At 41.2% G+C, this 12,855-nt stretch overlaps 1 protein-coding gene across 1 annotated transcript in view; it reads right to left on the bottom strand.

Annotated features, from left to right (window-relative positions):
• Positions 1-1,507: 1,507 nt before the first annotated feature.
• LMBR1 (limb development membrane protein 1) overlaps positions 1,508-12,855 on the bottom strand; it is a 107,569-nt gene continuing 96,221 nt past the window's right edge. The window contains exons 14-17 of the mRNA XM_018553987.1: positions 11,850-11,940; positions 7,816-7,882; positions 3,908-4,069; positions 1,508-1,934 (exon numbers count right to left, since the gene is read on the bottom strand). Coding sequence (XP_018409489.1) covers positions 1,861-1,934; positions 3,908-4,069; positions 7,816-7,882; positions 11,850-11,940 — 394 coding nt within the window. The 3' untranslated portion in view covers positions 1,508-1,860. The remainder of the gene's footprint in view (positions 1,935-3,907; positions 4,070-7,815; positions 7,883-11,849; positions 11,941-12,855) is intronic.

Below are 12,855 nucleotides of genomic sequence, written 5' to 3'. Positions count from 1 at the left end.
ATTCTCTGATTCAAAACCCCTTTTCCTGATATGGATGCACTTTGTAGGTGGTGCCTCTGCTCTATGTGATATGGACATAGGGTTGGCATAGGACCTTTAGTAATTCAAAGACAACTTTCAAGGCATTTGCTAGCAGAAACATATCTCCCTCTTGTATGAGTTAACTACACAATGCGGTCAGTGTGTGTTTTATATTATCGGTTATATTTATGAAATGATAGCACTCAATTGGAGGGTAAGTTCATACAGCACATTCAGAAGCCAGTCAGTCTCATCGTGGCCCCAGCATCTCCTATATGCAGCCAGAGAACATGTGTTCATATTGACAACAGAAAATGACTTTATAAACAATTGTGTAAAGTGTGTGAACTTCACTGCAGCACAATAAAGCAGACAGAGTACAATTCAAGAGACCCGGTCAGATCTCAACTTGCCTAATGTGTTGTGCAGTAAGGATGGACTATGCTTCTCTGGATGAATTCACCTCCATTTTCCATAAATGGGAATCAGAATTTACTGCTGCTATGCCAGAATACAGGACACACTAGAAATGGTGAATTCTATATACCCAAATCCGACACCTTTCTTCAATAAATTGAATATGTAGGGGAAGATGTTACCATTACACAGCGATATGCAGATGTAACATTACACTGATGGTGCTCTCATCACTGTACAACAGGCTATGTCTAGTGATCATAGGCTATCAGCCATTAAATCTGAAATGGAAGAGTCAAGGGGGGCGAAGGTCACAACAACTGTACTACAAGACATGGCAGGAAGGCGAGGATATATAAAATGACCTCCTAAGCTGGGACATTATTTTATAGAAATTAATAGAAGATGAAGAGCCTATTCATACCATGGCAGGGTATGAGAGGTGATATTGCCACAGGAGAAATCTAAGTCACCAGCGGATGAAATGTGTCTGGAAACTGAAGCTGGGCCTGCTGACTGCTGAAGGTTGAAGCACATATTTCTGTGTCATTGTTTTCAAATCCCTCATGTTAAATGGCAGCGCGTCTGTGCAATACATGACAGATGTTTATTCAGAAATGCTGCACATACACAGACATACCTGTTGATATGACAGAACATCCAGTGTGCTCCTAACTTCCTGTTTGAGCTGACAGTATAATGCCTTTGCTACACTGAAATCCCAAGCAGTGAACAGAACAACTACCCTTATATCATGGAGATGAGATGGGGGTGTTCTGTAGTCTAGCAGGGAGTGCCCATTCATCAATGATAACATTGGAATTTCAATGCAGCAAATACAGAGTTGTCAGATCCAAGAGGAAATCAAAAGCTCACAGAGTTTCTGGCTGGAACGACTGGAATCCTTCTATACTTGCAGCATTTTTAGGGTGACAAAACCTTGGGAAACATGCATGTATTGCAGATATACAGAATATTTCATTTCTCTCAGACACATACTTGGAAATCAATATTGGTGTGTGATTTATTATAGAGAGATGGCTTGTCTAGGACAGAGGAGGTGAAGCATACAAATTTCAGCCTATTAATGAAGCATGGGGTGGCATAAAACATATTTAAACCTCTCTACTGTGTAAAATGTTACATGGTTTGTGAGGTTTAGGTTCTTCGCTGGTGTCCGGCTCTAACTCTACATGTTGAAACAAAATGTCACATTTTATTTTTTCCTGTAACAGAACATGAAAGAAAAAAAAAAAAAGTAGAAAAGTCTAGTTCACAAAATTGTGGCTACATGGTCAAACTGACCTACAAGTCTCTGCTGTGGAGATAAGACTAGAGCTCTGTAGACATTACAAGTGCTGGTTAAAGCAATGGGTCCACATCCTGCGAGGAATGTTGATTGTAGCCATGCTGAATGATATTTCACAGTGTTTTCTGATGCCCGTTGGTGGATGCTGTATCGCTGGGCTCATTAGAGAGCTGAAGTTTATCTAAACCTGGAAACACAAAGTACAGGCAAATTAAAAAAAGGGAAAAAAAACTCTTCTGTGCCCCTCCCCGATTTAGATTTTACTTTGCTACTGGGACTGGACTTTCCTGGCAACTGTCATTCCAATAACACTTTTGGACAGGGGGTGGCAGTGGTAGAGCCTGGCCATGAGGTCAAGAAAAATAATTTCCCATTAACACAGTAAATCAGAGGGACACACAAGAGGTTTTTCAAGCAGCTTGTGGTATCTCCAGTTAGACAAGACTTAAAACAAAGAAGGTTTTTATTGAGCTCAGGCTCACTTTTACATGCCTAACCTTCACTTTTAGCCCTCATTTACACGGATAACGGCCGGCCTGTACAGATGCATGCTGTGTGCATGGCCGTATCGGGCCGCTCCCGGGAAGGACAAGTTCTGCATGTGATTAGTACGCGGCCGTACACCACCCTATGCTCACCCGACCTGCACGTCCCTACGGGTGCAGGTGTCCCAGCTCGGACGCAGACAGGATCCATCCTGTCAGCGTACGAGTACGGACACCAGCACGGACGTGCAGGTCGGGTGAGCGTAGGGCGGCGTACGGCCGCGTACTCTCATAGAGAAGGACAGGCTACTGCGTATAATCACACGCAGCACCTGTCCTTCCCGGGAGCGACCTGATACGGCCATGCACACAGCATGCGACTGTACAGGCCGGCCGTTACCCGAGTGAATGAGGGCTAAAAGTGAAGGTTAGGGGTTAGGCTGAGGATAAAAGTGATAAATAAATGTTTGGGTGTGATAAGTAATAGTACATTATCAATTATCTCATTATGATTACCAGTGTATTGAAAACAGTTCTTAGGTCCTTATATTAGGTATTGGTGGATTTCAGCGTTAGTTATATCTACTTATATTTAACTCAGAAACTAAACCAAACGGCTAAATACTACGTAAGAATACATACTGTATATGTGAACTGATTCACATGCAAAAATTGTTCATTTTATTCAGCCACACCTGTGATCCGGACACCCCGGCCAGAAAGCACTGCCAGGACCATGACACCATTATTCACTTTTGTTGATTTCTGTGTCATTTTCCAACTCAAAAGGACTATAGATGTTATCATCATACCACTGAAGTCCTAATGGTGCTCCCCTCTGTTAGGAGCATGTCAAATGTTCCCATGCCTGTTGCTACCACTCAGCTCCATCTGGTGGTTGCCTCTTGTAACTGCACCTACTACGGTCTAGTCAGCTGCGGGCTAATCATCCTGGCTACACGCCCCTCACAGCCTAGGGGTTGGTTAGTGGTGCTCTATTTAAGCATTACAAGACCAGGGCTCTGGGCTTGTGATCGTTCCAGTCTAGTCTCGTCTCGCTCGGTCTACACAAGCCTGTATCCTGATCTTGTATTTTGTACCTAGTCTTGCCTTGGATCTTTATCCTGTATGTACCTGTTTTGTTTCTTATATCCTGTATTTATCTTGTATCCAGTTCCTGTCTTGTATTCGTATCCTGTTTTCTATCTTGTATTCGGTTTGTCTTGTACCTTGTCTCCAGTCAGTACTACTCCTTGTTCCTGGGGGCCGTCTGTGACATTTTTGGCCAGATTGTATAGTTAAACTCCTGGGGGCATCAGAGTACCGGTAGGTTTATATTGCCTTATGGGAAAGGCGGCTGCTAAACAACTTACCACTCTACACTCTGACCAAGGTATCTGTGCCCCGGTCCTGACACCCTCCTACTGTAAGCTGCGTTAACACCCGCCTTCTCCTGGTGCCTGAACACATGCTACACTGGCAGAACTGTGCAATGCAAACAAAGCTGGTTGGCTGGAATCAAGAATCCACAATATTTTTATTTCTGGAACACAGTTGAAGAATTTCCCAAAGATCATGTAAAGAAAAAAAAAATTACTGCATAAGAAGCATTTATGTATTTCTACTGAACAAACAAATGCTTCCGATGCAGCAAACAGCCATTATTTGTAGGTACCTATTGCTTTTAACAGCTCTTCCCGAACAGCAGAGGTGAACTTTCTTACTAAGCACAGAGTTGTCACAACGGCGAATATCAGATTATATGTAACAACAATATAGAAGTTTCCCAGCCAGTTAAATCGTCCAAAATCACCTAACAGATCAAATCTTGTGATTCCTGGAAGAGAGAATGAAGGTGAATGCATTAGAATTGAGTACATTCTTTATGGTAGTGGTCAAGAATATAATAGGCAAAGGGTTAAGCTCATACTAACTCGCATACAATAACATAGCAAAACATGACACTCAGGGCTGTATCCAAAAAAACAGAACTGCTCAATTGAGAATTAAAACCTTTACATATACTTGAAGTGTAACTTCAGGCAATCCTTTTTTGTTCTCAATGGAAAGGCAATGGACTAGCTCCCCAGTCAGGGTTTTGCTGGGGTCTGGGTGGCCTGACTGAGAGGATTTGCCCTTTTGGTTCCTATCCTGGACACTGTGGGAAATTCATGTGGACTGGAAGGTTCACTGGATATTTACTCTTTTAACGAATGAGCATTAGGAAAATTAAGAGTGATGTATGTATGCAACTTTTACATACAGGATTTTAGTTTTTACCTATAGTAATACTTAAACATGAGACACAAGAATACATAAATTGCAAAGCAAACCTGTCATGAAAGGAACACAAGGGGAGCAATTTCAGATCTCCCTCCAAAAGTGCTAGCCAACTGGCTATTATTCTGACTCGCCGATTTAAATATTATCCAAGTGACGGATCCAACATAAGTATGCGGATCATAAGAATTAGAAGTCCTTAGCTGCGCTGAGTGACCCCAACATTGAATGCAGGGGTTCATTTTCCCACCAAACTAATATGTTCAGCAGGAGAGGTCAGCATAATGTTTCGGTCACTTTGCTGGCAGTCTAAAGTGGGAAGGGGGGGGGCTCCTATTAATATTTTAATCTACTGTCCTGCTCTAGGGACTAAAGCTAAAGCTGTGCGAGGCTCTTGGAGCAGCATAAACGTCAAGTACTTGAGAAGCTGACGTGCCATTATTATTGCAATCCTGAACAGGCAAAAAATTCAGATGTGAATTACTAGATTGCTTGTTTTATTCTCCTAGTTTGCCTTTCCCATCATGGTCTGTCCAGTTACCCCTTTGATTTAGGGAGGGAGAAAAAAAATGTTTTTTGTATTTTTTTTAATACTGTGAGAAGACCATGAATCTGTTTAGCGTATTTATTTCCTTTCATCTATTGAAAAGCACTAGGCATAACATGTAATGCAATGCATGTTGATATTTTGCAAAGCACCACATGACTCACTGTACCCTAATGCAGTCTATTAATCCTGTTTGGACAGCTGTGTCTGTGCATTTGTTAGTGCTGCTCTAATTGTACCATCCTTCTTTTACCTTCTATCTTATTCTTTTATTTATCTCTATGGCAAACTATTCAGGAATGTCATTTGTAAGATTTGGGGCGGGGGAGGTGGGCTTTGCCATTAATTTGTTTTCTTTGTAACAACAATTGTACCCAGCAAGCGCCCTTCCTCTCAATAACCAGTGTACATTACTACCAACTGTTACCAACAATCTCGTATTATAGAGAACACAAAATCAGCTTTGGAAACATGGAAACGGTGAACGGGCTTAAGTGACACAAAAGCAATTTGTTAGTTCCCACAGTATTTTTTTAATAACTGTTTACATACACATTTATACTTTTTTTGTGTGTGTGTGTGTGGGTAGAAACAGCCGAGTTAATCCAATATGTTAAAAAGACTATAGTGAGAGAGGAAATGGAACCTGAATATACAAAAAGCAACAAGAACCTTGTGGAACTACTTCCCCAGATAGCATAAACCCTCAGAAAATGTTACCAGAAATTATAAATATAAATGAATTCCCCCAATAACTGCCAAAAATATAAATGTAATATGTCGCAGCTTACCGGTCCTTGATGTGGTAGCTGCATTGTTTTTGTTTTTTTACATTTTATGCATTTACAGAAAAATACCTGTTGATCCTGCCAGAAATCCAGTGTCCTTGTAACTTCCTGTGCAATTAACTAAAATGTCAAACATTATTTGCTTTACCAGCTCTCTTCTGTGAGCTAGAGAATACTCCCCCATGGTATGGAGGCGAGCAGAGAGGATGCTTGTAGTCCATGTCAGGAGAGCAGCCTAGGGAGACAGCAATACTCCTCCACAGAAACAGTACAGTGAGCAAGCATTGTCACCCTAGAACAGGAAATGTATTACTAGCAGGATCACCAAGGGAAAATAAAACCTGGAAAGTTAAAACTAATGCAGTCACCACTCTAAGGACTGGTAACCTGCAATCTATAACATTTTTTATTCTTTGTTACACTTTAAAAGGAGAACTATGGGGTTAGGGCTTTTCTCCTTAGGGTAACGGGAGGACACAAACTAGCGACCTCCCGTCACCCTAAGCTCAGTATACCGCAAGTTACAGCTCGCAGTATACTGAGACGCCGCAGCTGAAACGGATCCCGACAATTATGTCTGGATCCGCCCAGCTGCGTGAGTGACAGCTGGCTCTCTATCTAGAGGCAGAGCCAGCTGTACCTGCCCCCTCCCCCGTCCGTGCTGGAGGATCGGAATCCAGCCCCTCCCCTGTCACGGCAGAGAGCCGTGACAGGATCGAGAAGTGAGCGAACGCCGGTATGTGTTCGCTCACTTCCTGATCCTGAGCCGACCTGTGACAGTCTCATTGTCACAGGTCAGCTAGAACTATGAGTGAAAAGCACTCACCTCATAGTTCTCCTTTAAACCCTGCCAACAACGAATGGAATGCTTATTAGACACTTCATACTGGAAACTATATTACACTTTTATGGTATTTTCATTTAAAAGAAATTGGTGAAGTCTACATTTCTGTGATGTCTTCTCATACCATAGTTGGATGGCCCTGAACTAGGAAAAAAGACTAACAGGGTTATTGACAAAAGGGTGACGAGTTTGGAGAAGTGAACAATCTAGGACAAGATAGCTGAACTGGTAAGTGAGCTGAATTGGAGAATTTTTCTAAATCTGCTGTTGTCCTAGAATGTTCCCTTCTCCTGCCTTCTCTAAACTCTGCACCCTTTTCTGAATAGACCTTTAAGTTACCAAAAAAAAACCACACAGAGTGCAATCAACTAGTTTATTAACCAAGTGAAACAATACAAGAAGGTGAAAGTTTTTTTTTATTCCATGCAATTAAGTGTTTTTGTTAATGTAGAAGGTTGTGTCCTCTTTTGTATATTCCTGTGAGAACGGAGGTGCTGTGGACTAGCCCTGGCAGCTCTACCTATTAATCAGAGTGCCCTGTGCTGGTTCTTGGATGAGAGTATGGAGATGTCCATATATCCAAGTGTTTCCAAGCTCATTATCTACATACAACAAGTGTATTTTCACCTTCTTTTATTCCACTCTTGGGTTAATACACCAAGTATTTGTGCTCCGTGTTGTTTTTTCTGCTTTGCAGCCAAGATATTGTCTGCCTGTATCATTGGAGCTGCAAGACCTGACTCAGATTGGATGCTGTTAATATAATTTTTCCCATTACCAAATCCAAGGCTGCCACTGCTGGTACGCTCATGAATTTTATTTGAGCAGTGACCATGCCACAACGTATGTTTTTGGTGTTTTGCTATAATGTGTCTCGGCTTTTAGAAGAGACGGTGGGGACAGACACATTTTCCCTGGTGGTCAGGTACAGGCCTGCAAATTAGCTGCACTGTCATTGCAAGGAAAGGTGGAAACATGTTACCTGGTTGGATTTTAAAGTAATGTGTTTTATAATTGGACCCACAGACTTTCTAAACCCTTTGCCAGACACGTTTTTAAATGGAGCTCCAAAAAAGACATCCTGTTCTCAGGGAGCCATTTACACACAATGAAAAAAGCCATACCTAATGTTCTTGACATAACTGGTAAGGCGGAGCTGAGCACCAGAATAGAGGCGCAGTTCCCGATGATCTGTGACACAAAACAGATGTATTGTAATTATTGTCATACGACTAAATTAATTGTCTTGTTGGTTAACTAGTATAAATCAATAAGATTCAAATCACAATGTATACTTATGTGCCTGTTAAGAGGAACAAAAATTCTATATCATCTCGCGCATGACATATACCTCTGTAGCCTACTGAAGATTTGGGTGCTGGGAACATTGGAGGTATCATACAGAAAGATTTGATGCCTGTGGGTTGGAGAGCAGTTTTTTTTTTTTTTTTGGTGCTAATGGGGAACTCTAGCAAAGAGAATCAGGACTGGGATGGATGGTGGTTTGGATACAAATGTATATACAATATCTCCTTTACTTCTATTGGTCTTTTATTGTGATCTGTTCAGCAAAATGTCCCAAGTGTTACTTCCCCCTCTGGCTAACATGAAGTGCACAATCTATTCAAGACTGTGGCCAGAGTGTCAAAATATTCCCCATATACTTCTATAAATGATAAGAAAGAATTCTACAATCTGATGAATGGACTGCAGGAATTAGGCAACATATTTGTACTCCAGATTAGTCGACTTGCTTGTTGTTCTTGTCACGCATCTTAAACACGCACTGTGATATTAGAGGACTGAGAGACATTGAGGTTCTAATGACAGGCTGAACACATACATCTAGACCATTTGTCCCAAAATAAATGTCAAAATAGTGTAGGAAATAGGATAGATAAAAGATATATAAATATAAATAGGGAGTATATTGAAACGTTTGATATATTTTGTAAAGCAATATCACAGAATGAACAAGTAGCATGTAATAAGATCTTATGCACCTTACTGTTGTTTTCTGACTCACTTCTATCCGTAGGCTGCAATGTTTTCTACAGCCTCCCCATTCCTCTTGTAATCATGTTACACTATTATCACTACCTAAAGCAAAAATGGTAGAACCGGGTCCAGTGAGTGACAGATGTGTAGTGAAACCTGGCTATACAGTCACCCCACTCAATATCCTGAGAGTGTTTTAATATTTATGGCTATATATAAAGTATTTTTGTGTAAACGTTTTACCATAAAATGTGAAAACATTTATTATTCTCTGTTTGCAAAGCATGCTTGGCTTTCCAGTAAAAAAGCCCAGCATGTGTCTGTCTTCCTTCACACAATGAGGGTTGTCCTCATAGTTCAGTATATGCAATCTGATCTCCCGGTTATTATGTATATATCAAAGCTTCTGTTTGCTGATCTTCAGATAGCTGGTTCCAGTTAGCTTACAGCTCCATTTGTTGAGCTAGATTTGTAACACTATGACAGCATGAGGAATAATTAGAATGTAAATGAACTTTGAGAGTACGGGCTGACTTTACATGTCTAGCACATTATTCTATGTGTTGAAAATCTCTAAACAGTATTTTTTCATGTTAGAAAGGGGTTATGGAGATTCTTTCCTCCATACATATGAGAGAAGACTTTTACCAATGACAACAATAAAAATGAACTGCCATCAGCTTTCTTAAAGCCCTGGAGTGTGGGAAATGTTTCTCTCACTCAGAGATAGTGACATGAGCCATGTATAAAGTGAACAATTTTTAAAAACTATCCTCAAAATACAATGCCAACCAGTTCCATCTAATTCCTGAGTCCAGCGTGAATTTTATTTGGAAGATGAATGTGTAAAACTTGGTAGATGAACCCTTTGACAAGCATGTCACATGTGCACCGTAGCTCAGTTTTAGTGGATATTTTCTGCTCTTGTAAACCATTAAAGTAAAGGTTTTCCGACTAGATTTCTTCTCATGAATTTTGCTCCCGGGCTTTCAGCTGAGCCAGAGAACACTTGTTGAAGACATTTCCAGACACAAGAGCAAAAAGCGTCATATGGGCAATTAAAAGAGACAATGCTTGCTCCTTAGTTACTGACCTCCCCAGCCAGCTTGTGGGAATATCCAACAAAAATAAATGTATACATTTGTGTCAAAGCGTTCCTTAACAGTTTCATTCTTCTCAGGCTGGTGTCAGGTTGTGCGAAGTCAAATTAGCTTTAACTTGTAAGAAGCCATTGAAAAGGTCCCCCCTTTAGTCTTATTTTAATTATTTAAATTTGAATAACTGTATTCCTCCAAGAAGCCGAAGTTCTTCAGATTTCAAACAGGCCGAGTGAAGTACAGTTTGCACAGAGTTACTCATTAGCAATACGGAGCTTTGGGAAGAAAGAAAACTCTCTTTCACTGTGTTTCTATGGCCGGTTAACAAGCCCAGTAATTGCAGGCCTTTTTTTTTTTTTAAACAAGTGAATGGACGGTGTCCAAACTAAACACGGCTCAAATCCCTTTTTCCCACTCATTGAGGATTTAGAAAATCTTCCAGTTTGTGTTTACGCAGATTACCAACAAATAGCAATCCTGCAAATGAGCCATATGGGGTATTTACTGCCCTAGGTGACAATTAATTGCTAAAGATCAGGTTCACTTTTTTACTTGCAACATACTCGAAATTCATGAGTTTTCCCTTTGTACTTTCTCATACCCATCACTGTGCTGTCTTTTATGTTTTTCCTGCTCTTTAAATGTTGCAGATTGCCATGGGCAAGCCTCTAGATCTATAACTAAACAGTGGACCCAAGACAACATTGGCCACAGCAGCCCACAAGGCTCCTATAGGGTCTGGGGTAGGAGGGGGGATCCATTAGGGGGACTAATCAGGAAAAATAAAGTGTGAGGTTTCCAGTATAGAAGGGCTGAAGTCAGACCTCACAGATCTCCCTGGGTGAAGTAAGAAGCATTTGCTCATCTATCTTAGAAGTTTAGATCTATTGCCCTCTGAACCTGTGCTACAGGCTGGAATTAACTCCATATACCTAAGCTGGCCATACACCTATAGATTATCTGCAGATTTTCTATGGTCAGATGGAAAAAGTGTTACAGATTCCTTCATCTACGCTAAACTGTGTGGATGGAGGAATCTCCCACTGGGCCAAGCTTCAGTATCTTGCTAGTCGGCGTCACTGGCTCTCAAAATACCTGAACAATCTGATTGGATGCAGGCATGGTTCAGGTGTTGAGAGCCAGCGGAGCCGACTAGCAAGATACTGAAGCTTGGCCCAGTGCGAGATTCCTCCATCCACACAGTTTAGCGTATATGGAGGAACCTGTTGCACTTTTTCCATCTGACCATAGAAAATCTGCCGATAATCTATAGGTGTATGGCCAGCTTAATGCAGTCACGAATCCCAGAGATTAACCTCTAAAACCTTATAGGAGGACTGAGGCTTAAAGTTCTAAAAAAAAAAAGTTTAATGACGCTAGAATTTATATACGTTTGTATTAAGGTTGAAGTGTGTGCTATAATATAAAATTAATCATGATTATTATTATTAGTGCTACTATAACTTTTCCCCCCCAGCACTGCTCCCTAGTAGTGTACTGACTGTGCTGACCACTCTCCTGCTGCCTGTCCTTGCTACATACTTCATGTTAAGATCAATGACACATATTGTCACAATTAACACTGCCAGACTCCTATGGGTGTCCTGCTGCACTCCTTACCGGAAACCCCTGGAGATTGGTGCTGAAATGACTGCGGATGGCACCGCTGGAAGCAATGAGGAAGCAAAGTGTCACCGGTACACCAAACAAATTGGTCAAGTGATCGTCCTTTATTGACGCATATTGTCACATTGCAGCAATGTTTCGGGGCTGTGTAGGGTCCCCTTCATTAGCCTTCAGTAATCAGGACCTAACCAGTTCAGTTAGCTCCTGATTACTGAATACACTGGATCCAACTCTGGTGCATATTGGACTGCTCAGTCATATCTAGATATTCTGCACAACTGCTGGAACAGTAAGTGGAGGCAAGACTGAAAAAAGAGTTTGTTAGTATAAACTCTGTCTGTCTGCATTATCTATTTCTGTGACCTCAGCTGGGCTTTAAGAACACAAGGAGCATCTATGATGAGTGACCAGCGTCTGCTCTAACCAGTGTTACTTACCTTTGTCATTGTTGTGTCATCCTTCCTTGGAGTGAAACCTCCAAAAAACCACAGGCTATAGAAGCCAACAACAGAGGAAACCATCAGATAACTGTAAGGATTAAGTTAAGGGGACTTTGTGAAGGAAGAGACTACCAAGATAAATATAGAAGATTTGATCAAGTGCTCTCAGTCCACTCTGGAGTTAGAGCACTGACCCGCCGCATTCAGCCCTCTCCTTTATGAAAGACTTAAATTATCAGCACAAAACAAATTCTCCAGTTACGACAGCCAGTAAGAGAGACCTTATCGAAAACTTTCTTCTAAAACCATAATCAAAACGCCTGTTTCAGTAAAAAACCTTTGCAAATATACATGGAAGCAACATAATGCTATTAAGGTGCCTCTGCAAGTGCAGGCTTACTCTAAACTATGTAATTTCCACAACTGGAACATATGGGGAAATGGCTAGCCATGAAATTAACTCTTATGTCCCCCAGGAAGAAAAAAATTAAAAAACAGCTTTAACTGCAATACTTCCCCTATGGCGCTGCCCCCTTCTTCACCACAAGATGTTCTCACTCTTCCAGTGTCATGCAACGCAAAAAAGACTGAGGAGACACCATGGGGGGAATTTATCAAAGCAATTGCGACAGTTTTAACCTCTTAGATCATTTTTTATATGTGCAAATCTGTCTTTTAACATGTGCCCCTGTTTTCACCTGAGCTTGCACTACTTTTCCGACTTCACGTGTTTTGCACCCGTTTTCATCTGCACTTGTTCTCGTGCTGTATGAAATTGGGAGCATCATCGAAGAAAACAATCACAACTTAAGAAGTCCCCATGACCACTTCTTCAAGAAGCAACAGTTAAGCTTTTTGCCTGAAGTTACGTCCTCTTTCCTGGAGCCAATTAAACCTCGTTTATCAACAACATTTCACTCGCATCATAAATCTGGTGCAAATATATTCCGTGCAAGTTCAAACACTCGCAATTGCTACGATAAATTCCCCCCCCCCCCCCGAC

This window comes from Nanorana parkeri, unplaced genomic scaffold (genome assembly GCF_000935625.1).
Source record: "Nanorana parkeri isolate BGI_ZX_2015 unplaced genomic scaffold, ASM93562v1 scaffold137, whole genome shotgun sequence".
Lineage (NCBI taxonomy): Eukaryota > Metazoa > Chordata > Amphibia > Anura > Dicroglossidae > Nanorana > Nanorana parkeri.
The sequence above is the reverse complement of the archived record's forward strand: the minus strand, read 5'-3'. Positions and strand labels throughout refer to the sequence as shown.